Source organism: Schistocerca piceifrons, chromosome 2 (genome assembly GCF_021461385.2).
Source record: "Schistocerca piceifrons isolate TAMUIC-IGC-003096 chromosome 2, iqSchPice1.1, whole genome shotgun sequence".
In the NCBI taxonomy this organism is placed as follows: domain Eukaryota; kingdom Metazoa; phylum Arthropoda; class Insecta; order Orthoptera; family Acrididae; genus Schistocerca; species Schistocerca piceifrons.
This window is the reverse complement of record NC_060139.1, coordinates 34,117,027-34,142,703: the sequence shown is the minus strand read 5'-3', so window position 1 is coordinate 34,142,703 and position 25,677 is coordinate 34,117,027. Positions and strand designations below refer to the sequence as shown.

The 25,677-nt window shown below is 36.0% G+C and overlaps 1 protein-coding gene across 1 annotated transcript in view; it reads right to left on the bottom strand.

Annotated features, from left to right (window-relative positions):
* Window positions 1–1,720: 1,720 nt before the first annotated feature.
* Window positions 1,721–25,677, bottom strand: part of LOC124774968 (E3 ubiquitin-protein ligase SMURF1) — a 167,819-nt gene continuing 143,862 nt past the window's right edge. The window contains exons 13-15 of the mRNA XM_047249693.1: window positions 22,844–23,027; window positions 7,791–7,929; window positions 1,721–3,636 (exon numbers count right to left, since the gene is read on the bottom strand). Of these exons, the coding sequence (XP_047105649.1) occupies window positions 3,452–3,636; window positions 7,791–7,929; window positions 22,844–23,027 (508 nt within the window). The 3' untranslated portion in view covers window positions 1,721–3,451. The remainder of the gene's footprint in view (window positions 3,637–7,790; window positions 7,930–22,843; window positions 23,028–25,677) is intronic.

Below are 25,677 nucleotides of genomic sequence, written 5' to 3'. Positions count from 1 at the left end.
AGGCAGCCCCTTTTGCCGTAGGGGATTCCTGTTGCTGTTGTCGCATACTAGACAATGTACCTTTAGTCCACACACCGTTCAATGAATGTAACAGGGTTACATTTTCTAAAACAACATTTTCTATCATTTATTTTTTACTTACAGTGGAATATTTTCAGTTTTCTAGCCTACTTATTGAAATATTGAGAGCAAATTTGGAACCATTTGTTGCCATCTTCAATACTTGCAGCACTTAGTCTTATGTATGCTAAGTGGCTGGACTAGAAACAGTCAGTCCGTATTCAGGTTTGAGTCCAAGTGTTAGACATATAAGACAGCTGCTCATAGCACCTGAGAAACAGCGTTAGCTAATTTGCCAAACTTTATGCACAAAAGTGAACTGCCATATACACTGAAAAGTCCCAAAACATAACTTCAATCAATCGAGCCAAGAAAACAAAGATTATATCGCATATTACTTACAAATTATTTTGACGATGACATTAATAATAGTTGTTTTTAGTGCTGCAGAAATATTAATGAATGTAAGGTACATTTTATTAGTATCACTTCTCATTATTTTTATCATGAAACTAAACCAATGTGCCCAGCTTTTCCATGTTATAACCATTTGCAATCAGAGTACTGACTGTTTCGATAAATAAAAAACTTGTCTCAATCTCCTATCTGTACAGATAAAAAAATCTAAATCTCATTTGCAGTAATAAATTTTTTTGACAGTGTAAGAATAATAGATATTTTCAACAAATTCCAAGAGGAAACTATTATGCTTCATGGAAAGTGTTACTTTATAAACAACAACAGCATATATTCCATAAAGATCACGACAAATTACTTCCTCTCATATACATAATCTGTAATAGTGGTAGAATTATTAGGTGAATTTGGGTTTATACATACACATTCTTCCTGGATTCTATCAAAAAAAAAAGAGTAGTACAGGGGGCTGTAAATAATGCTGATATACTATACAGCCTTCACTTCACACTGCCTGATGCACAGATGTAGGTCTGTAAAAGTATTTAAGTGGCATTTCATAATGACTCCTAGACATTCTTGTTATGTCTTCTGTACTGGATTTATAAGTAAACAGCATTATATCTTTTTTTCAGTCAGCCTGTCACTGTACAACAAATTAAATGGAAGAACATTTATGCTTACAAATTAGCTACTAAAAAGTTATCCTGCAACATCAGTGCTGCAGCAATTTGGTAGTCAAAGATGAAGCATAACAAAAAAGCTATGTTCTGCAACAAATAACAACACTTCCATGTACTTGTGGAACCAAGTACTTTATCTATTGCTGTTATAAGGAACATACCTCTCAATACTTCTCTTATACAAAATCTAGGAAAATGCCAATTGGAAGGAGTGCTTTCTACATCTATTATTGTCTTTCTGCAACAATAACCACATTTTCTCAACAACTGCTCTTCTGAGCTACTGAGTTAAGGCCTGTATAAAATATTTCAAATTTAACAGCAATAAAATATTGCACAATGCCTCCATTCTCACAAAGCACACACAAATTTTCCTATTGCAGAGAATACAATGATATGTAGATTTTGCTACAATACATTGAAGGCATTATAGCTGTGTACAAAAATATTTTCATTATTATATAATGGTTTTACATTTCAAAAATTAGCATGTTATGCAAATTGTATATAAATTAACAGAGTATTATGAAAATATAGAAAAGGAGTGAAACAACTTCCAGTTGGTTTTTAAAACAGTTCTCTAGTTTTTAACAATTATACATTTTTCTAAAATGCATCCATGTTTCTCAAAAATACATATCTATTGGTACTGTTGTTAGCAACAGGATCACAAATACCATCCACATTACAAATAAATTTGTTTCTTGTTTCCTTTCTTTTAAAGCTATAACTTATTTGTCAGTTTCCTAGGAAACAAATTATAATAGTGACAAGGAGGTATTTTTATAGAGACCGTAAATAATGCTACGTAACTCTGTAAAATGATATACCACATAGTTACATAAAAAATGAGTATTGCAAGGTACTCAATCCTCAAAACATAAAGAATAAAAATGTCCCTGATAACTTAAATACATATGAAACAGTTGACTTTTAATTGAATGGGGCAACAGAAATAGGAAAAAGCACTATAATCAAGATGAATATGATGGTCCTTGTTTTTATGACGACGTATACACACGGGGATGAATTTGGCCTTTATGTTCTCTGTGGTAGTTTGAGTCTGAAAATGTTGAACTAACTGTTTAATGAATGGAGCACCTAATGAAGAGTTTTTACTGAAATTTTTGGAAAGTTCTTGGAGAGTAAGAGTGCACAAACAGTTAATAAATATGGAGTTTCACTTTTTGCTCCAGTACCACGGGATTCTGTGGACTGCAACCAATAATACTGGCTTTGTTTGCACAATGATCTTATTCTCATCTGATCTAAATGACATTTTTCCACCTCATTGTGAAGAACTGCTTCCTTCTACACACAACATACTTTTAAATGAATAATGCTAATATTAAACTTGATCCCGGTTCTCCAAAAGCTAGCAAATCAGGAGTTCAGGCATGGAAGTCACATTATACTGGAGGGTGCTACATGAGGCATTTCCACTGCTGCCATACAAACATTTAATAAATATGAATGACATCTCTGCTGCAATTTGCAGTAATATGAAATAATAAAATACAATGGTGAACTGCTGAGAGTAAAACTGAAGCAAGAGCACATTCAGATCTGGTTTTCAGCGCGTCACTGTTTGTGAGTCATGTCGCAGCATGTGTGCACGAGAAGAGTACAATGTTAAATCAGAGAAATCCGAGCAACAAAACACTATCTACTTCAAACTGGAAAACTGATCTAATTTATAATTGCAATACCTGTTAGTTACAATTACAACAATACTGTGAAGAACCTTATCTTAAACAAATGACATAAGGCAATTACTGTTAACATAAATACTAAAGCAACACACAATATGTGCATATCTGTGGTGGTTGAATTTTGTGCTGACAGTTCAACTGCCACCTTTTTTTTAAAAAATAAAATGTGCAACATATATAATGGGCAGATTTTAAATCACACCATGAAAACAATACTATCTTATATCTACACAGTAGACACAGGTTCAATGTTTTTAACAATTGGTTAAAAAATCTCAATAATACACCATGTGATGCATATTTTAACAACAGCATACAACAAAATAACTCTGTACAACAAGTGAATTGTATCTAAAAAGAAACTAGAGATCATACCAAAACCATATGATCCTAAATATTTCATTTCACCGGCAATGAAGCTTTGCAGTTTATCTGAATCTTTCAGAGGTGTGTCATGCAGCTTCAATGACTTGTGAGGCCTTTTGTGCAAATCAATGTGCAAACAATACATTTGACTATTTATCTAAAAATAGTGCAAATCGACTCAACCTCTAAAATTAAGCTATTTTATGCAACACGTCATTCAACAGCAAAACCACATGTCTCTTCCACAGCCTGAGTAAGCTTTTCAAACATTTTCTGATATGATTCATAAGGAGGAATGTCAATTCTATTAAAGCATGTATGGGCTTTTGGTAGATTTTCCAAAGGTGCATCTATAACATGAATTGTAAAAAGTCTTGGACCAGCAGCACCTGTTGAACCTGGAATAACAAGAATATGTTATCAATCACAATTATATCTAGATGTGCAATATCTAAAATCAAGAGCAATGGCTTGCAATTAGTTCATATGTGAGCGACATAAACACCATGTGAAATATGAATTACTTTAAAGTTCTTGTTGAAACTAAAATGTTATTTTCACATTTAAAAACTCACTGCATACGATACTGATGCCACCACAGTCACATTTATTTCGGTGCTCCTTGGAGGTAGCTTTCTTTTCTTTCTTTCTTTTTTTAAAAAATTTATTGTGTGTCCATCATTCAGTTCATTTTGCTTTTGTATTAAGACACAATAAAAATTGTTCCTTATCATCCTGTGTTGTATGTTTGAATTCCACAAACCTTAATACATTTTGGACCCAGTTTACTCACAAACTTTCAGCACAGAAATTTATTACATGTTCTGTTTGACATGTGATTTGAGTCACTTAGTGTTTCATTTTTGTGCCATGTCAGATGCAGCTATCGCAAGAAGCATCATGAAAGTCGACAGATTGAATTTCCAGCTATGGAAATTTCAAATTTGGGCTTAGTTTGATAGTTAAGACATTAGAGATGTTGTGAATGGCCTGAGAGCAAAGCACGAAAATTTGACAACTGTGGGTAAAAGACAATGCTCGTGCCACATGCTGCATTTTGACTGTGATCAACTACTTGCAACTTGAATTTTTGATAATGTTTGCTACTGCTCACGAAATGTGGGAGAAATTGTGCGTGATTCAAGAACATACATTCAAAGTGAACAAATTCTCTTTCATGCAAAACTCTCATGAGTACCAAATGAACACGAGTGATCAGATGTTGCGTCATATCAAGATCATCATGAACAATACAAGTCAACTCGAGGCCATGAGTGAAACTGTGTCGGACATAGTGATCATGGCCAAGATACTTGGAAATATTCCAATGAAATTCCATGTCCTAGCCATGGTCTAGAACAATGTGCCCAGGGATCAGCAAACAATTCTAAAACTCCAAAAGCAGCTCATCTGCGAAGAAAATGGATTGAATAAGATGGGCGAAGCATGCAATGTCTTGGCAGTGACATCATTTTGTGGCTGCAAAAAGAGCTTATGGCCTTGAAGAAGAAACCAAATCAGGCAAATTCAAGAGTAAATCAAACAATGGAAAATCCAGGCTGGAACGTAACAATATTATGAAAAGGAAAGTTGCCACTCACCAGGTAGCAGAGATGCTGAGTCGCAGACAGGCACAACAAAAAGACTGTCACAAATAAATATTTACTTGTGACAGAGTCTTTGTTGTGCCTTCCTAGACTCAGCATCTCCGCTAAATGGTGAGTGGCAATTTTCCTTTTCATAATGTTGTTAAATTCAAGAATAAAATTTAGCTGCTGGGCCTGGAGGATGGAAGTTCATCCACCGAGAAACTGTCATTCTAAGAAGAAGAAAATAGTGAGCAAAATGGAGGTAATGTAGTAAATGCATTCATCGTTACCAATGGGGGTCATATGAGAAAGTCCTGCATAATAAAGTGATTTGCAAGAGTATGCTGAATACTAATATAAACAATGCTTGGATTACTGACAGCAGGACATCACGGCACATTATATTTCAGGGTAAATGGTCTAGTGCAATTCATGAATGTTACAATATTGCAGTTTCACTTGGAGATATTCCTAAAGGCGAAGTGAAGGGAATTGGATCAAATAAAATAAAGAAATTTGTAAATGGGTATTAGTACGGATGAATTCATGATATGCTGTATGGCCCAAAAATAAGGAAAAATTTGTTGTCTGTCGGTGTTTGTACAATGAAAGGTTTTGAGGTGAGCGTTGTATACGAGTTTGTACACATTTCTCGCAATGGATGGGTCCTTGCCCAAGCAATACAACAAGGAAATAAGATTTGCAGAACATTATTTGTATCAAACATCCAATGTGATGTGAATTTGTCAACAATGTATAACAAAACCTGGGTCATAAAAATGTCAAATTGATTGTCAATTTCATCAAAACAGAACTAAGTGTGCCTGATGTGGCACCATTCTTTTGTGAAGAATGTCTATCTGGAAAGTCTCACTGTTTGCCTTTTAACAAGAAAATCAAAACAAGAAAGTCAGGAATTACTCCTACATTACCCGACACTTTGATACAAGCATCACCTCTTCTGAGACGATCATATCAACTCCAGAGAAAACACCTGACAACACTAATGAAAGAAATGTAAGAAATAAAATCATAATGCCAACAGACAACAAACGATGAACATCAATGAAGATGAGACCATAGATCAGAACCTGGGTATTGCCAAAGACAAGGTAGAAGCTCCCTTATTTATAAATGAAGAGTTGGAAACTAACCCCCACCCCCTACCTTCCTAATAAAAAAGAATTAGTTATGTATCATGAATAATAAGGTACATAATACTGTATGTATAATTTCCTTTGAATGAATGGCATGAACAAGGCAAAACTTTAGTACTTTTTTGCATGGAACACATTATTGTCATTTATATTAATTTATATAGGATAAATTGTTTCACTTAAGGAGTGTTTTGCATTAGGAGTAAGAGAGTGGAACGAACTATGCGTGGTTCCACTGTACTACTATACAGTGATATAATCTGGGATTAACTTCATACACTGCATATTTCTGAGTTCTGCTTAATCTGAGGTAACTTTCTGTGTTAATCTAAGGTCAAATGCTTTACACAATGGGTCATTACTGTTCACGGCTTTGTACTATACACACTGCCTGCAGCAATCATTGACCCTGTAAAAAATGGTGATTCCAATGGATATCCACCTCTTCCTCACCCTGCTCGTATTCAGTATTGTACTATATGTACAAATGTATTATATGACAACTGTAATAAGCCAGTGTACTTTCCCACTGAAAAAAAAAATTTCATCTAGACACAGCTTGTGAATAACTAGCATAATGCTTTCCTTATAACTTCAAAGCCAAGCAGTTTCATATAATTAAAATTTTTAATTTTAATTAGGTTTCGAAGAGTAAGTGCAATTCTGGAAAACACTATTATAACAAGAATATTTCACAAAACAACTTTTGTACATCAAAAATTGCAAGAAGATGGCTATGGAATAACATAGCTCTTCTTTGACACCATTTTATCTATTTAAACTACATCTTTACACACATTTTACTTATACTGACCATCTATACTACTGTCAGTTATATAATTTTCTCTGCATGACTCAAGTAATGTATCCATGCATTGTTTGATGAACCTTTGTTCTATTTTTCAATTTTCATGTATCTCAAAAATTTGAATGTATATTAATTAACACAATGTATCTTACTGGATGTATGTATGAAATAAAATAAGGCTGTACATGAAGGGTGTATCAGTGTATATAATAACAAGGCAAAGAAACAGTTCAAACACAAGTGAAACACATACATAAAATAGAGATGAGGAGAGCAAATGATCTCTTCAGTGTGGATGAATGCCAGGTTTGAACTCTTACAGGAATTGGCAAAATGCCCAAGTAATGAGAAAAATTGGCAAGGGACACTACATTAGTAGTGTGTGGACAAATTGAGAATGTGGGTTTGACAAGAGGTGTTCTAGGGTAGACCATGCGGTTGAGATGATGGCTAAGTGGTCACAGCATCTGCCTAGTACGCAGGAGACGCAGGTTCAAATCCAGGTTCAGCACAAATTTTCAACTTTCTCCACTGATTTAAATCAATGCCCACTCACAGCCAATGTCTGTAATTCCTGTGCGTCTAAAACATATATGTTTCAGTTTGGGAAACATTACAAAAATGTTAATAATATCTTGTTTTCATGTAAAGACACAAAAGTGTTGATTTGCAAGTACATGTTAAATACACAATAATTGCAAACATCCAATTGTTAGTAAAGAAATTTCATATAATAAGCACAAAAAAGGATGGCAAATGTACTCTCAGTGGGAAGCTGCTGATGGCAATCATTAAACTAGGCACAAAAATGTGTCCTGTTACGTTTTGGAAATTTTGGTAAATGCAGCATCTCAAGTCCAAATAAACTGATCATAATACTAGTCTATACACAAAAGCTTCCCAATATGATATGTGGGATGATCAAATTCCAGTTTAACCTGGTACATTTATTTGAACCAATGGGAAACTATAATGCTACTGCTTCAAGTTATTTTTACCTTGCAAAGCTTTAAATCCTTGTAAAGGAACCCTAGAACTTCCTGTTACAAACTGTAAAAGTCTTGCCCTCATTTCCTCCGAGTATTCTTCAACGATCTGCCAAAACCACTTTACAACTGGTGTTTCGGGAGTGCAATGCTGCAAAAATATGAAAAAATATGTTTCTTCAAAAATGTTTACATGTGAAAACCTCCACTTATTAATAATTACCAAAGGGTAAAAAGTCTTGACACAATACACTCATAAGCATTAGCTACTTACAAGCAGTTTATATTTGTAAAGATGAGTACTTATAAGTAACACAAATGGCTGGAAGTGTACTTGACAGATACTCAAAGTGGCTGGATTGCCAGCTATCCGAATCGATGTCATTATAGTCTGCAAATTTATTCTTGCATGCACTGGTCCCTTGTTCTAGTAGTGGTAGTAGTAGTAGTAGTAGTAGTAGTAGTCATCAAAGTATTTACAAGTTTAGATCAATTTAAAATAAGCTAATTCGTACACACGCACACACATACACTCACACACACTCACTGGTGATCTCTGTGCCATTTTCTGTACCACAACTTTCCATTTGCTACCCTGTACAACTGAGTCAGCATCCCTCAATAATGAGTGAGAATTGAGCTCAGAAAGAGGAAGAGATGTTAGTGTTGTGCTATGCATAGCTTGGGGGGAAGTATTTATAGAAAACGAAAAAAGAAGGAAAGAAACAGTGTGTAGATGTTACGTGGAATGTTGGATGTTTTAAAATCATTATTATTATTATTATTATTATTAATAATATTATGAATTTGTATAACTTTTTTTTACCAAACCCCTACTCTGTTTTAGCTAAGTAATACTTCAATGTATAAAATGTATTGCATAACAGCTACTTTTTAGCTGCCTTTTAAATTAAGTATTTTTGCAATTTCTTTAATCCGTTTTGGTAATTTATTGTACAGTTTTATTCATTGGTAGAAAATGCTGTTTCGAGTTTTATGTTTATTTTTTATTGGTAAATGTAAGTTAAGTCTAGCTCTTGTTCCACGGTCATTGACAGAGCTGTTTGTGTAGTAATTACCAATGTCAGTTTTAATGTGTACAACTGACTGGTAAATGTGTTCACATGGTGCAGTTAACATCCCCAGTGTTTTGAACAAATCGATACAATGAGCTCGACTACTATTTTTGGTTATTAATGGCTCTTTTCTGGAGTTTGAAAAAGGTGTTCATATTTTCCCCAAAAAAGAATGCGATAGCTAAGTACTGAGTGTACATATGAACAGTATGTAAGTAAAAGACACTGCATGTTACACACTGATGATAGGATTCTAAGGGCATAACATGCTGATGACATCCTGTTTGGAAGTACTGTTGTGTGTTCACACCACTTCAGCTGAGAATCAATAGTCATTCCTATAAATTTTGCATTTGTTACACAGTCTATAGAGGTGCCTCTATATTTAATTTAACATTGTCATTTGCCCTCTTGAAACTGAAATTCACGGCATTAGTTTTCTTTATATTCAATGTCACTTTATTTCTTATTAATCGTAAACTTCCTTGAGAGTTTCATTTGCTTTCTTCTTGAGGAGTTCTCTCGTTTTCTCTGTGACTATAATATTGATGTCACCAGTGAATAGAATTTTTGCACAATAACACTACTGGGAAAGTCATTGATGTACATCAGGAATAGTATTGGTCCTAATATGCTACCTTGCGGAACCCCTATATTAATGTATTTTGGTTCTGATAAGTGTTTTACTACATGTTTCGAGTTATTTGAAGAATGTGTTATCTCTACTCTCTGTACCCTATCTGCTAGGTATGATCAAAACTAGTCATTAGCTACCCCTCTTATTCCTAATGTTTCTAATTTATTTAATAGAACCTTGTGCTCTTACGTATCAAAGGAATTAGAAAGATCCAAAAATATGCCTGTGACACACTCATCTTTATCAAGAGCATCAAGTACAACTTTTGTGAATTGTATTCTTGCCACTTAAAAACCAAACTTTAATTCGATTAAAAGATTGAATTTATTCAGGTAATTCATTAATCCGTCTTTCATAATTGCTTCTATCAATACCAGAGAAGGAAAGTTGCTACTCACCATATAGCAGAGATGCTGAGTTGTGATAGGCACAACAAAAAGATTAACACAATTATAGCTTTCGGCCATTAAGGCCTTTATCAGGAGTAGACACACACGCACATACATACTCATGCAAACGCAACTTGCACACACCTCTGCAGTCTCAGAGAACTGAAACCACAATGTGAGCAGCAGCACCAGTGCATGATGGGAGTGGCGACTGGGTGGGGGTAAGGAAGAGGCTGGGGCGGGGAGAGGGGAGGGATAGTATGGTGGGAGTGGCGGACAGTGAAGTGGTTTTCTTCTTTCTCTCGTACTGTTACATCCCATCCTGGATTTTCAATTGTTTGATAATTTCTTCATTATTTTTGATAATGGTGACAGCAGGGAAATGGGCAGGCAATTTTCTATGTCTTCTGCATTACCTTTCTTAAGCAAAGGTACAACTCTTGCCTGTTTTAACTGCTCTGGAAATGCCCTGATGTGAAGGATTCATTTATTATACTTGTTAAGGGGCCTTGTATAATCTCTATGCATTGTTTTAGTACGTGCATTGGTACTTCATCTAAGCTTTAGTTTTTGAACAGTTTTATTGATTTCATTCTCTGTGGTTGGAAGCAACAGCATTGTATTTAGTGCAACATTATTTACAGGTGCTATATTTGTTTTGGGGAATTTCTGCTGTAACTTCTCTTGCAATACTTGAAAAATGTTCATTTACATAGTTTGCTAAGTGTTGTAGATCATTTATTACCTTGTCCCCCTCCCATAGCAGTATATTATTCTGTGTTTGTTTGCCTCTCCCAATTTCCTTTTTTATAACATACCAGACTGCTTTTATTCTCTGCATTATATATTATTTTGTCGTTAAATGACTTTTTTTGCAGCAATCAGCACCTTCCTATAGATCTTTTGTATCTATGATAGAAATTTAGGAATTCAAGATCATTGTGACTTTTTCATGGAATTGAGGTATTCAAGTGTTTGGGAGGACTTCTTAATAACTGCTGTTATCCATCTTTTTGTGTGATGTTGATACATCTACATCTACATCCATACTCCGCAAGCCACCCAACGGTGTGTGGCGGAGGGTGCCTTTAGTACCTCTATCGGTTCTCCCTTCTATTCCAGTCTCGTATTGTTCGTGGAAAGAAGGATTGTCGGTATGCCTCAGTGTAGGCTCTAATCTCTGATTTTATCCTCATGGTCTCTTCGCGAGATATACGTAGGAGGGAGCAATATACTGCTTGACTCCTCGGTGAAAATATCTTCTCGAAACTTCAACAAAAGCCCGTACCGAGCTACTGAGCATCTCTCCTTAAGAGTCTTCCACTGGAGTTTATCTATCATCTCCGTAACGTTTTTCACGATTACTAAAGGATCCTGTAACGAAGCGTGCTGCTCTCCGTTGGATTTTCTCTATCTCTTCTATCAACCCTATCTGGTACGAATCCCACAATGCTGAGCAGTATTCAAGCAGTGGGCGAACAAGCGTACTGTAACCTACTTACTTTGCTTTCAGATTGCATTTCCTTAGGATTCTTCCAATGAATCTCAGTCTGGCATCTGCTTTACCGACAACTTTATATGATCATTCCATTTTAAATCACTCCTAATGAGTACTCCCAGATAATTTATGGAATTAACTGCTTCCAGTTGCTGACCTGCTATATTGTAGCTAAGCGATAAGTGATCTTTCTTTCTATGTATTCACAGCACATTACACTTGTCTACATTGAGATTCAATTGCCATTCCCTGCACCATGCGTCAATTCGCTGCAGATCCTCCAGCATTTCAGTACAATTTTCCATTGTTACAACCTCTCGATATACCACAGCATCATCCGCAAAAAGCCTAAGTGAACTTCCGATGTCATCCACAAGGTCATTTATGTATGTTGTGAATAGCAACGGTCCTATGACACTCCCCTGCGGCACACCTGAAATCACTCTTACTTCGGAAGACTTCTATCCATTGAGAATGACATGCTGCGTTGTGTTATCTAGGAACTCCTCAATCCAATCACACAATTGGTCTGATAGTCCATATGCTCTTACTTTGTTCATTAAACGACTGTGGGGAACTGTATCGAACGCCTTGCGGAAGTCAAGAAACACGGCATCTACCTGGGAACCCGTGTCTATGGCCCTATGAGTCTTGTGGATGAATAGCGCGAGCTGGGTTTCACACGATCGTCTTTTTCGAAACCCATGCTGATTCCTACAAAGTAGATTTCTAGTCTCCAGAAAAGTCATTATACTTGAACATAATACGTGTTCCAAAATTCTAGAACTGATCGACATTAGAGATATCGGTCTATAGTTCTGCACATCTGTTTGACGTCCCTTCTTGAAAACGGGGATGACCTGTGCCCTTTTCTAATCCTTTGGAAAATGCATACTTTTGGAAATGCCTTTTCAAAGTTCAATTTAAATAATGTGGAGAATTTAGAGAATGTCTTATTCACATTGGTTTTCTTATACTCTTCATCCCATCTTTGTTTTGATAGTTCTTTTGAAAAATCTTTTATTTTGATTTCTGATGGATGTCATTTGTAGGCTTGTAGTTTATGTAATTTTACTGTTGTTATTTGACAGAGATGGTCTGTTAGTCCAAGTTTTTTTACATCTACATCACATTTTTCCCTGTCCATATTTGTGGCCACATGGTCAATTACTTATGAAGTCACTGTAGTAACCTTTGTTGTTAATTTATTAAAAAAAGTGTCTACACTACCACTGGGAGATCTGTACACACACAAAATGATTAATTTCTTGGTGATATCAAGCCCTGTTAATTCAATAGATGATATTTCAAAGTGTTTGTCTTCACTTACTGTACTGAGGACGTGTCTTGATTTGAACCGTGTTCCTTTCCTGATATAAATGCATGATCCCCCCCCCTCTTGAAGCAGTTCTGCAGTAAGAATTTGCCATTTTATACAATGATAATATTACATGTTGGTTTTCTGTGTCTTTACGTCAGTGCTCAGTAACACAAGCTACTGTGCAGTTCAAAGATTGGAACACAACTTCCAATAGTTGTATTTTATTTTTTATTGATTGCATGTTTTGATGGATGATTGTTAAGTCTGTGAAATGCCCCATGTTACTCTTTCCAATGGTTTGTTTTTCTTTGTGACATCTGGTATGTGTGATATTTGAAGTGTTAAAATCTGTCCTGTGAGTGGTTGTTTCAGTGTTGTTGAACTGCTGGAGATATTCTTTAGGCAGCGGAACCTGTTGTCTGGATTTATCCTAAAATAGATCTACTTCTCCTATCGATGCCAACAGGTATTTGACCATGTGTGGCCCGAGATCCACCCCCTATACTTTCATGAATCAGCTGTTCAATCTTTCCTTCCCAGTCCTATTTAGGCCATGCCTAGTGAAATCCCATCTGTTGTTAGTCCCAATGGGCACCAGAGAAACATGAGCATAGTTGGCTGCCCTCAAAGCCATCCCTAACCCCACATTGATTCGCCTCACAGCTCCATCAAGGTGCGGTCGATCATAATGCTGGAACAGCTCAACAAAGTGTACGTTGGCGCCATGAGTCAGGAAAGTTATCTTGTCGAGGTCACCACCTATGTCATATGCCCCATCCCTGTCCAAACTGTTTCCCACCCCACCAACTATCACTACATGGTCCTCTTTCGTAAAGTTCTTACATAAAGATCCTAAGTCCTCTATCACATGACTCAGCCCTGCTTTTGGCTTATAGATACTGGTGGCCCGGTATGCTGCCCCTAAACTTTCCTGTGACTGTGGGCCTACATCTCACCCATGGCTACTACCTAGAGCAGCACTTTCTTCTTTCTAACATTTTGTACATTCCTAGAATTCTTGGCCTCGGTTGAAGTGTGCAGCACATTTCGTGCTCCTCATTCTACCTGAGACTCTTCTCCACTTAGCTCTGGCAATGGTAGAAACCTGTTTTTGGTGTTGTTGATAAAACTGTCAGATCACATTCTCTTTCTTTCTATCCTCTTACCAGTTACCAACCAACCCCCCCCCCCCCCCCTCCCATCTCCCTTGATCCTTATCAGTTCCTTCCTTGCTTCCTCCAACTGTGCCTGAAGGGCACAGATTTTCCTTTTCTGTTCCCCAATCAAAATGTTCCTACTACATACTTTGCAGTTCCAGGAGAGAGCCTCTTCTGCTCTTCCAACATTCTCCCCACTGCATCACCCCCCCCCCCCCCTCCCCCCACCAGTGAAAATATTTCCTGCAAGATTGGCAACAAATCCCTCTACTCACTATCCTATAACAGCTCCCACATTTCTCACTCATGGTCAGTTTTGAAAGAATAATTAAGTTTAAAGAATGTTTTAAATTTGTCAAGGATGTGAGACGCTGTATGTAAACAAAAAAACGACACAAAGGTCTTATGTGTGGTGGTTGTTGTTGTTGTTTTTGTACTGATTTAGAGATACACTGACAGAAGAATGAATTAGTAATTACTTTGCTTTTAGAGAATTTACGTTATCAAGCGTGTTTGGTCAGGTTTTTAAATGTTTGTAACTCTGAAAATTTAGCCGACATCGCATCTATCTAACTAGTAAACAATACCAAATGTGTTAATTAAATACAATTTAGAAACGTTTAGTTACACTTTCATTGCAACAATAGACACTGACGAAACTAGTAGCTGTTTTTGTTAAATGTATTTTGCACTATCAAGAAAACTTGAATAGAATTTTTTGTGTTTATGTCACGCAAAATTTTGGTTTATGTTGCAATTATTGGAACTCCAGACAACATGAAATTTTTCAAAAATAAGCTCTATTTCCTCTTAAATAAGTTCTTCTAGTGGACGAAGAAAATACCCGTGCTCTCACTTAGTGACCATCTTGTCTACAAGTTGGTAGAAAACTGAATACTTTGGACTGCTAGCATTTTGTGGCCACTGCCAACATTAAACAGCAGCACTTTTTTAGCAGTTGTTAAATTATTTTTTCATTTCACTGTGATGTGTTCAAGTTGCTTGTGCCGTAAAGAGTGATGCAACATTTCCTAATCCATATCTGGTATCACCTAAGCCAGCCCAACATGTTGTTCATCTAGAATAATACATTTCACTTCTTCCTCCCAAGTCATTGAAAGATGTTTAAGTAAAAATGTTATTTATGTAGTTAGTATGTAGATAATTTCCAATTGTGCATGCACTGGATTGATAAATGTGCAGGTTTGGAGAAATACATGAGAGCACAGAACATCGCCAAGGTGTGGCAGTCTATCCAACTGCTGCGAAAAGGTCACTTATGCTTTGGTGTTGCAACTTGGCAGTGTCTTGAAAGTCAAGGAGAAGAGGGGCAGGCAGTAACGTCAACACCTGATAAACAGTTGAAGAAATATAATGTAAAAGTCATTCTTTTCTAAGATTCTATTCAGGCATGATGTTCCGATCTACAAATTAATAAGAATTCCTTTCACCCAACATTGTAATCTCTATGTATAAAAAGCAATGTTCTGACTGATTTACAGTTCATCGCCTAACCCAAACTGCTAAGGATAGAAATTTGCAAAAGGTGAGCATCTTATACTGTAGACATTGTTTAAGAAGGGATTTTTTGAAATTCCATCCCTAAGGGTCTTGAAATTTAACCTTATGGGGGAGAAATAATGGGTGAATGCTTTTTTTTTAAAAAAAAATATATAATTATTAAAGAACTACTTAAGTATTTTTACAGCTACATCTATGAACATTGGTATTTGACTTCTTGGTTAAAAATAAAAAATGTGTATTTCAATGCCTTTGGAAATGAACCTCTATGGAGGTGAACTAGAAGATGAGATCTTTTATGAAAATATTTTATCATGAAAGCATTTTTAAAGCTAAATCTATGAACATTTAAATTTGTCTTCTCTGTAAGAAATAAAACATATGTGTTGTCAATGTTTTTGAAAATTTAACCTCTAAGGGGGTAAAACAGAGTCAGATTGATTCACTGACTCATTATAACCCAGGCCAAACCACTAAGGATAGAAACTTGAAGATTGGAGAGGCTGTTGAGCTTATACTGTAGGTATGTTTAAGAAAGTATTGCCAAAATTCCACTCCTAATGGGGGTGAAATAGGGGATGGAAGGCTTTTTGAAAGTATGTCACTAATGAGGGAATTTTGAAGCTAGAACTACAAAAACTGGTATCAGGCTCCTCGGTTAGAAAATAAAAAAAAATACGTTTCAGCATTTTTGGAAATTCAACCATTAAGGTGGTAAAATAGTGGCTGAAAATATTTTTGAAACTACTAAAGGATTTTTAACGCTACATGTAAGACGATTGGTATTTGACACTGATGGCTGACCCGCTTTAATTCTTCACTTGTTTGCTCTCGGTGTTGAAGTACTGGGTTGCTACGCTGGCTGAAAAATGGGGTTTGTAATTCTGACACTGACTAGTGTAAATAATGTAGCCGACAGGTGCACAGTTGCATTTCACAGCACTTTCATTTCACTGTTCACAATCCCCCAATAATATACAGTTATATGGCCAGTGCACTATTGTTTAGCTTTCGATAAGCCTCATTATTAGTTTGCACGCAAACCTCCACATACTGCTACAATAGTTTGCTATTGAACTTCTATGAGCAGTAAAAAACATAACCACATAATTCACAGTTCTTTCGGAATAATTAGGTATGTATGGAACATACAGTCATTTTTTTAACACACGGCCTAATTTTGTAACACTTATTTCACAGTTAAGTTGAAGCACTGCTGTTGTTCTAACCAACACAGGTTTGTCGTCTGAAACTTGGCTGTAGACTAACTGTCTTGGGACCAAAAATCGGACCCTTAGATATCATCACAATCACAGGTGCTGAAACTACACATTGTTGGAAGTTTAATTTACAGAAATTCCAATTCAACTTAACTCATTAAATTAACTGAATACATCGAAACATTGGTTCTTTTCAACAGTTTCTTTTACTACAAGAGTTAGGCTGAATTATTTGTTTAAATGATGGAATTAACATACATAGTTACGCATACAATACTTTTGACGAAACTGGAAACTACTTTGGAATTAATTGAGGGCTGGCTTTGTTAACATGCTTTCGAATAGACCCAAATAAATACTTTAAGAATACTATTAATTGTTCCCCAAATGTTTATAATTGGTACAGAATTTATATTTGTTTATAAGTCAACAATAGAATTTAAGTTACAAAACAATTACTGATTTCACCCAAAAAACAAAAGATACTAACTAGGCAGTCAAAATAAACTAGAAAATTAAATACATACATAAAACTAAGCACAAAATTAGATCTTTTGTTATCTTCTTTAAAACTGAGGGCCAATCTTTCTCTTTAATAAAAATGCAGATAATACTCACATTATGTTAATGGTAATTAATTCAAAAATGAAAAAATGAATTTTAAGGAGGCAGATGGCAAAGAAGGGAAGTAAAAATATCCCAGCTTGCTTCGTCACAACTTCTCAGTATTTCATGCCTCGGTTAGGTATCAAGAAATATTTTTTATGGTATGAAAGCTGCTATGGAAATATCTACACAAGAACACAAATGGCGTGCTTAACAAAAATTTTGGAATCCAGCTATCAGAATCGCTTTTCGATCAGAAGTAAATTGGGAAAAGACCATGCTTATACAATCTTAATTAATATGAAAAGCTTAGAAGGTGTTCAATTTGTGAACAAGATAAAAATTCAATTAAATAAAAACAAAAGCTCTGCAGGCCAAACATTCTATGTGAGCGAAGCAGCAGGCACTAAGCTAGTTGTTATGAATGGTGTTCAAACAGGATCATATTACTGAAGTGTTATTAGGTGTATATAATTTGTCTGTACTGTATGCTGGTTTCTACATGCAAAATGGGTAGCAGTCTGTCACACGTATTACAGAAACTGGAAGAGTCTTACACAAGTATTGTCAGATTTGAAGAGACAAGGAGAGGAAGTAGTAATCTTTTCAAATGGCAAAATTTCTAATATAGACATGGTCATATTAGGTTACTGGAGTAGCTACACAATGCAATAGAAAAACAATGTAATTTAGTAAGGAAGGAGGTTGAAGAGCAATTTAAAGAGGTATACCTTTATGATGGATTTAAAATAGTAAATGATCAAATCTTAGATATACAAGGCCGGGTAGAGGTGTTAGACTATGATGGAGAATTGGTTGACATGGACTGCGACCCAAATGCTTTAACTAGTTTGCAAAAATGGCTACAGGAATTTGTGAAGCTGAAAGTACAAGAAAAAGTAGATTCTGCTAGCACGACATGTAATTCTGTGGCAGACATAGAATCAACTGGAAGCTTAGCATAAGGTCAGCTACTGGTAACAATAACATCGCAGGTGATTGGTTAGAGCTGCAGCTCAAAACAGGAATGCATTTATGGAAACCATTCCCTAAATTCAAGCCTGATGGGGAAGTACACCCTACTTATTTTATAAGAGTATGTAACGAAGCAGGGTTGCCCACTGCTATCCTGTTTTGGTTTTACACTCCTTCAGTAATTTAGTTAAGCAATGAACTTTTATTTGTTTTCATTTTCACTACTCAGATTCCGACTACAGATTCTGTGGCCTTCAGCCTCATAGTACAGAATTCAGAAATAGTTTAAATAAAATTCCCCTAGTAAAATCTATTATTTCAGTACATTCTAATATCTATTCTGAATGTAATGAGCTAATCAGTTTTATTGGAAATGCATACTATTAACAGTTATGGACAATGATGTATATTGTGCAATACATATTAAGTAAAATTCGAGTGAACTAATAGATCAAATTCAGCTATAAGACTGCATCCAAAAGAAAGCCTAAATTTTACTGATTCCAGCAAAGTGTTTAACCTAAAGTCTGTTAGTTCAATAGATATTAAGACTTAAAATCTGTAGCCTGTATGACTTTCAGTGCCAATTGTGACCAAACTATTAAATAATTTCGAGATCTGTTTTGATACTTTTGCTACCTTTATTTTTCTACATAAAATGACTCCAGTCTCAACTTTGTAAGTGCATTAATTAAGAATTAAGTAAATTTGAATATGTAAAAATTATTGTTCAAAAGGGCTGCCATGGTTATAAGTCGGGAATTCCCACAGCGGATGCATAAGTTAGTTCCGCGTATTTAAATTGATACAGCTCACTCATGTTATTTAAATAATAAAACCCAACAGTTAACTTCAAAACCAATTAGAAAGGATAATTTTAACCCTGGGAAATTATAAACTATAATATATTAACAGAAATAGTCAAATATTAAAGCGCTCGTCTATATAAGGTCCGAGCTGGTGCAGCTCTAGTTAGTTCTCAGTCAGGTTCTCTTGGAGCAAAAGTGCGGCAAGTTGGTAATTGTAATTGTGAACTTTGTTAAAGACTGGAAGTTTTTGACCTACCTAATGTGATGATTAAGTGTAAGAGCCCTGGTCACACGAATATTGTGTGTGCGAGTGATAACAAATAAATCGTACTGTGGTTGACATACATGCTCAACAATGAATACGATCTTGACTTTTGATTTTGGAAAACTTAACCTAGGATCCTGGCTTCTTAATTTCAGTGTGACTTTGGGTGAGACGGATGCAGCTACCAGGAAGACAATATTGAATAAACAAAGCAAGGTAGGTCGAGAATACTGCGCACTATCTACTGGGTGAGGAAACGTTTTAATATCGGTACATACGGTTGTGACGTGAACTTTGAGTGGCACTAATAAATAAGGATACGGCCCGGCATGTTACAAGTATTCTCCAGAACATTACCTACTAAATGGGAGACTCAAGGAAAATACATTTTAAACTTAGGTACCCGGTGTGCGATGCTGCAGAATGGAGATCTGCCCATTTGGAAGAATTAAAATGTAGGGAAGATTCCCCAGAAAAATTTAAAAGAAAATATTGGTCACCGAGTACACAGGAGAAATTAACACTCGAATTCTTAGAGTCTAAGAACTATAATAGTATAGGATGGTTACAAAAAATACACTGAGTGGCACTTAACTGGATCTAAATAGTTAGATAACCCAGTAAAGAAATTTAAATCTCCAGGAGAGCTGCACCCTCTGCAAACCTGGCAGAGTGATGTCTGTTGGCAGTCCCAATTTAATTGCTACATAGCTTCACATTTATTTTTCCAAGAAGCGGTTTCTTCCTCTTCAACTACCTTCCTATCTTTAACCAAAATCCATCTATTACTATCCTAAGAAGAAACATGAAGGTAGAGAGAAAGATATTCTGTTGGAGACCTACGCACAAAGGACACTTGTTATTACGTAACGATTAAAACCAATATGGGTGCTCGGGCACACAAAAAATGAACAAAATTAAAAAGCTCTTTCTGAATATAGGAAATGTGCTTTTGAATGTTTTGTATATATGATTTGCTACTTTTACTTTCCTATTGTGAATAGTGGTTGGGTTTCATATGTCTTTTACAGGGTAAGTTAAATAAGGCAAGTTATTCGGTACATACTATGTGACATTTGGCATAGAAGTACTTAAGATTAAGAGGTGTATTTTGTGTCACGACATACATACATGTTTGTAACAGGAGTGAAATACTGTGGTTGACCAAACTCTTACAGATTAATGAAAAGAACTTAATTACTTCTGACATGGGTTTACCCAATCTACACTGGCTCCTCAGAACAGTGTTGATAGGATCAATTTTTGGGGCCTGTACAGGTGAAGCCGAGACAAGTCTGTTTTGTAGGGTATGACTAACACAATGCATCCTCTGGTGTCTCAGAGAAGAAACCATCAGGGAGAGTATCTTGGGATGAGGGCATGAGAATCAGTGTTTGAGGATGTACCTTCTTTATTTCTTCTGTCCTAACATGTTTTTTCTTGTATTTCGTTTGTTTCTTCTCCGACAGGAGATCAGCTCAATTTTTCCTATTTCCAGAATCACATATTTCTATTGCTGAAACCATTCTTCTATGCCATATGGTGGTAATAACAACCTGTTTCCACAGGTAAGAACTGAGAGAGAATTCAAGTGACAGAGGGTAACACATGCAAGACAAAACTAAAAAGACAAAGGGAAACTATTCTCTAAGTGCAGTAAAGCTGGTGATCTGATAACATGTAAACAACAAGGAAATTCTATGGCAAGCAAACTACAGCTGCTGCCACAGAGGTTGAAATTAACATTATCGCTGGTAAGAGTACATCAATTACTTGCTTAACAGATGAAGAGTGTAATTAATCTAAAAAACTTGGATTATCTCTGATAGGGGTGCACTAGTGCATGAAGAATTTGTACAAGTGTAAAAAAAAGGCAATAGTTATTAATATATTACATCTTTAAACGTAAACTGGAGGGATTATAGAGCTATTAAGTAAAGGTTTCATAACTTATAATTATTAAAAAAGATGAAATAAATATTAACAACAAACATAGAAGTGTACTCAATAGAATGTGGGGAACTACTTTATAACATATGCAGCAAGTATTCATCTTAACAAATGAAGAATTAGGTACATTCACTCTTTACAACTAGCAATTTCTTGCGGTTTTTGAGGTGGGTGGAATGCAATTGCTTTGATAATAAACAAACATTATAATTCAGGAGCAATAAATAGATCACTGGCGAATAACTTTGGACAACATATGCATGAATGTTAGGCATTATAAAAAGGAAAACAAATGTAGAAAGAATAATACATGAGAAGGCTCTTTATTACATAGTTAAAAAGAATATAGTGTAAGAACCGTAGGTAAAAAAGAGGAACTAGGAACTGTGTTGGAAATAACTGGGTAAAGTTGATATGCTGTGGAGAAACTTCATCACTGGCAGATATATAAAGTTAAGGGTCAGAGGCCATGCATTAAGTTTAAAATTTTTAAGGTAGGGTAGATCCTGAGTTTATGTAGGTATGGGAGAGAGGAAGGGTGGGAAAATCCAGTGAAGGGATGGTATATTCCCTAGTCAGGTCTATCCACAGAAAGAATGAACTGACCCATTTTTGCACGGAACGATAAAGAAGAAAGACAACAATGAATATACACAGTATCTGTCTGGAGGATAAGATTTAAGTGCAACTATCACAGACATAGCAAGCTATAAAGTGACTGTTAGTCACACTAATGAAGTGTTCTTCAAAGTAGAACAAGATTAATAGACTTACCTGAACAATGCCCATTTTCAGAATTTATGTTTCCATAATTGTACGACTTACCACAGATCTGAGACTTGGAACTGTGCAGATTAGTGTTTGTTAAAATGTCAGCCTGTAACTCCTTATAGTAAAGAGAGACTTAAACCTTTTCTATCTCAATAAATTTGAGAACCTTGTGCTGTTACAAAACAATGCTTTACAAACAGTGTAAAGCACATTATCTGTGGGTAAAAGCAATGTGATAATGATCGAGCATGGTTAAATAGGACAAATATCTTTCATAGATTTTCTTTACCTATGAAAATCTAACAATGTACATATGAAACTGCTGGATAAATCCTAAATATAAGTGTGTGTGTGTGTGTGTGTGTGTGTGTGTGTGTGTGTGTGTGTGTGTGTGTGTGTGGAGGGAGGGGGGGGGGGGGGCACGCCTGTGCAAGCGTGTATGTGTTTCACATCTCATATCATCAGGTTGACAGATCATTTGTTCGCTTAGCCCAGTTACAGGAAGTGGATGTTATATTATGCTACAACTCCTTATGCCACTATTCACACTGAGAATAACTACATCTGCTTCACACTGAGAATAACTACATCTGCACTTCACAAGCCACCATACAGTGTATAGTGAAGTGTACATCATATACCTCTATCATATCCCCTTCCCCATTTCAATCAGTCACAAATTGTGCAGAGAATGGATGTATTTCAAAATTAAGATCTCATAGATCAAAAAGACCCAAACAAATATTCTTTACAGGAAGAAAATCATTATTTAAATGGAATTTGAGGCATGAATTTTAACCTGCCATTCATTCTCAACTGAAACACATTATTAAGACACTTTTAAGACATCGAAAATTAGAGGAACATTACCTTTAACCTTGTGTGATTTCGCCAATCCGTAATGTCTATAGAACCGAGGCCACCAATTATCAATTCAAGTTCACGTTCATCAAATGCTCTAAGAAGATTGTTGGGTATTAATTCAGTGAAACCTTTCTGTAGAGCTAGGAACTGTTGCTCAATACCTCTCATAAATCTGTAGTTCACGTACAGCCTTGAAAAGGAACACAATTATTAGTTTCCACAGGAAGATTCACTTGCAACTTAAAAATTAAATATCAAAACTGCAGACAGACACTAACCCACACACATTATAAACATGTATGTATATATCTATGGTCCACATCTCCTCCCAAAACCACTGGACTCATTTCAAATAAACGTCGTACACATTTCAGTTCCTGTCTGGAAAGAATCACTGTGAGGGTAAGAACCATCTATCTATCAACAGGATAGGGGTGAAAATGCATTGTAGCCCACAATGTGTGAATGCCCGTGCTTTATTCATCCAGCATTTGAGAATGAGAGCACCTGATCTGATTTTAACAGGGAAGCTAAAACAGTTTATGTCTAACCCACCACTGGCTGCACCAAAGCTGAGTTTATTGTGTGGTAGTGAGAGCACTTAGTGACTTGCAATAAACTTTACACATAATTTCAAACTTTTATGAAAGTTTTTTCTCGCTGACAACACCCACAAAATAATGAAAGGGAGAAAAAAGTTTATTGCTTATGACATTTTTGCTGTTCGTGCAGTAAAACTGCCACATCATGCAAGATATTTAAATTTATTTCTTTTTTGTTACTTTGTTACTAATTACATTCACAACACATTTTGCAGACAATGGCCACATATACCACTGGATAAATCTTCAATATTGTATTACTGCATGACACAATTCAGGTGATAGAACATTGTAAACACTGAGCCATGTACAAATACTTAAACAGATTTGAAATCTGTGTATACATGCAAAGCCATAGGTAAAAAGCTCACCCTAAACCCCTGAAACAATATCAACCAAATTTGGTACAAATCAAATAATGGAAAATTGGAAAATACAGAATGGAATTTAACAATATCATGAAAAGCATAGTTGCTACTCACCATACAGTGGAGATCTGAGTCACAAAAAGGCACAACAAGAAGACTGGGAGTAGATGGACACAGTTAGGGGAAACGAGGAGACAGAAAGAAAGAGGGGGGTGTGGAAAGGAAAGAAAGAGGGGGAGGTGGAAAGGAAAGAAAGAGGGGAGTGGAAAATAGAAGGAGAAGGAAATGGACAGAGAGAGGAAAGAGGAGATCGGCAGAATGGGGGGAGGGGGGGGAGAATCAGAGAGGGGGGAGGAGTGAGGAAGAGGTGGGCAGAGAGAGGGGGAGGAGGAGATGGGGAATAAATACATACTTAGGCAATGCTGGCTTCTCAGCTAATTAAAAATAAAATGTGTGAATTAATAACTTTATCATGAAGTCTGAGCAGAGCCTTGCTTCTATTGGACAGTTTCCTACTTAACTTCAACTATGTTTCATCAATAATGGGAAATATCCAGTACTGCCAGAAGTGGCAGTGGAAAGCTAAGAAGGTAAGATTACAAATCACATCAATATAAAGATGAATTATTATTAATATTTTGTAAACAAAGTTCCATAAACCAAGTCACCTTTCATAACCATGTTATAACGCTGTGGTAAAGCATATAATTGGTTCATAATTCAGTCAATTCTTCATATTACTCATATTTATAAAACAAATAGCTTGTTCTCATTGTTTTTATGGATATTTTGGTATGTTTCAGAACAATGGGTTTCCTCATATTGAATGTCCAACGACGTTAATGAGAAGGTGGCAGTCTTCTAAAGAACGTAATTATTACAATGGAAACTGACCCATTTCCTAATAGACGTTTGCTACTAACTACTTTTTTTATTTTCTTTGTGACTTTAAACAGTTACAAATATCCACAGAAGTATATCATCCTTGATGTGAATGTTTACATGATAAGACTATTGGGGATTGCAGTCAGCCGCATCATGTGTTGACTGATTATGTATCTGTATCCAAGAACAGGAACTGTAAATTTCAATAGCAAAATCATGCCTACCCTCTACTCACATCCACACCGCTTTGATTCCCATTTCACTTACATTTAGCACACTGGGAGTAATTACATTACTAATCATAGAGTTTTCTTCATGCTTACAATAACGCCAACTACATTGGCCATAAATAAAAGCTATGTTATCCTTGTATGGCTCCAGGTCAACTAACTGTATCCACATCCAAGGTCAAAAATTTGTTTTGCAGGTTATTCATATCTAGAATATACTTTAATTTTCAGCACTAAACCGTAATTTCAGCACACAGTGAGAGAGATCCTGGATCTCTTTCTATGAAAGATCCTTTCAGGATGTTTCAATATTCCTGCACTTCCAGATGGCAGTGTGGCAGTGCCCCATCCTGTTCGTAAATTAAGTCATTCGAAGCAGTCTCCAATTGTGGGAAAAGAAAGTTCTCAAGCATATCAAGATACACTATGTGATCAACAGTATCCAGACACCCCCAAAAACATACGTTTTTCATATTAGATGCATTGTGCTGTACTTACTGCCAGGTACTCCATATCAGCGACCTCAGTAGTCATTAGACATTGTGAGAGAGCAGAATGAGGTGCTCTGCGGAACTCATGGACTTCGAACGTGGTTAGGTGATTGGGTGTCACTTGTGTCATACGTCTGTACGTGAGAATTCCACACTCCTAAACATCCCTAGGTCCACTATTTCCAATGTGATAGTGAAGTGGGAATGTGAATGGACACACAAAGTACAAAAGCATACAGGCCGACCTCGTCTGTCGACTGACAG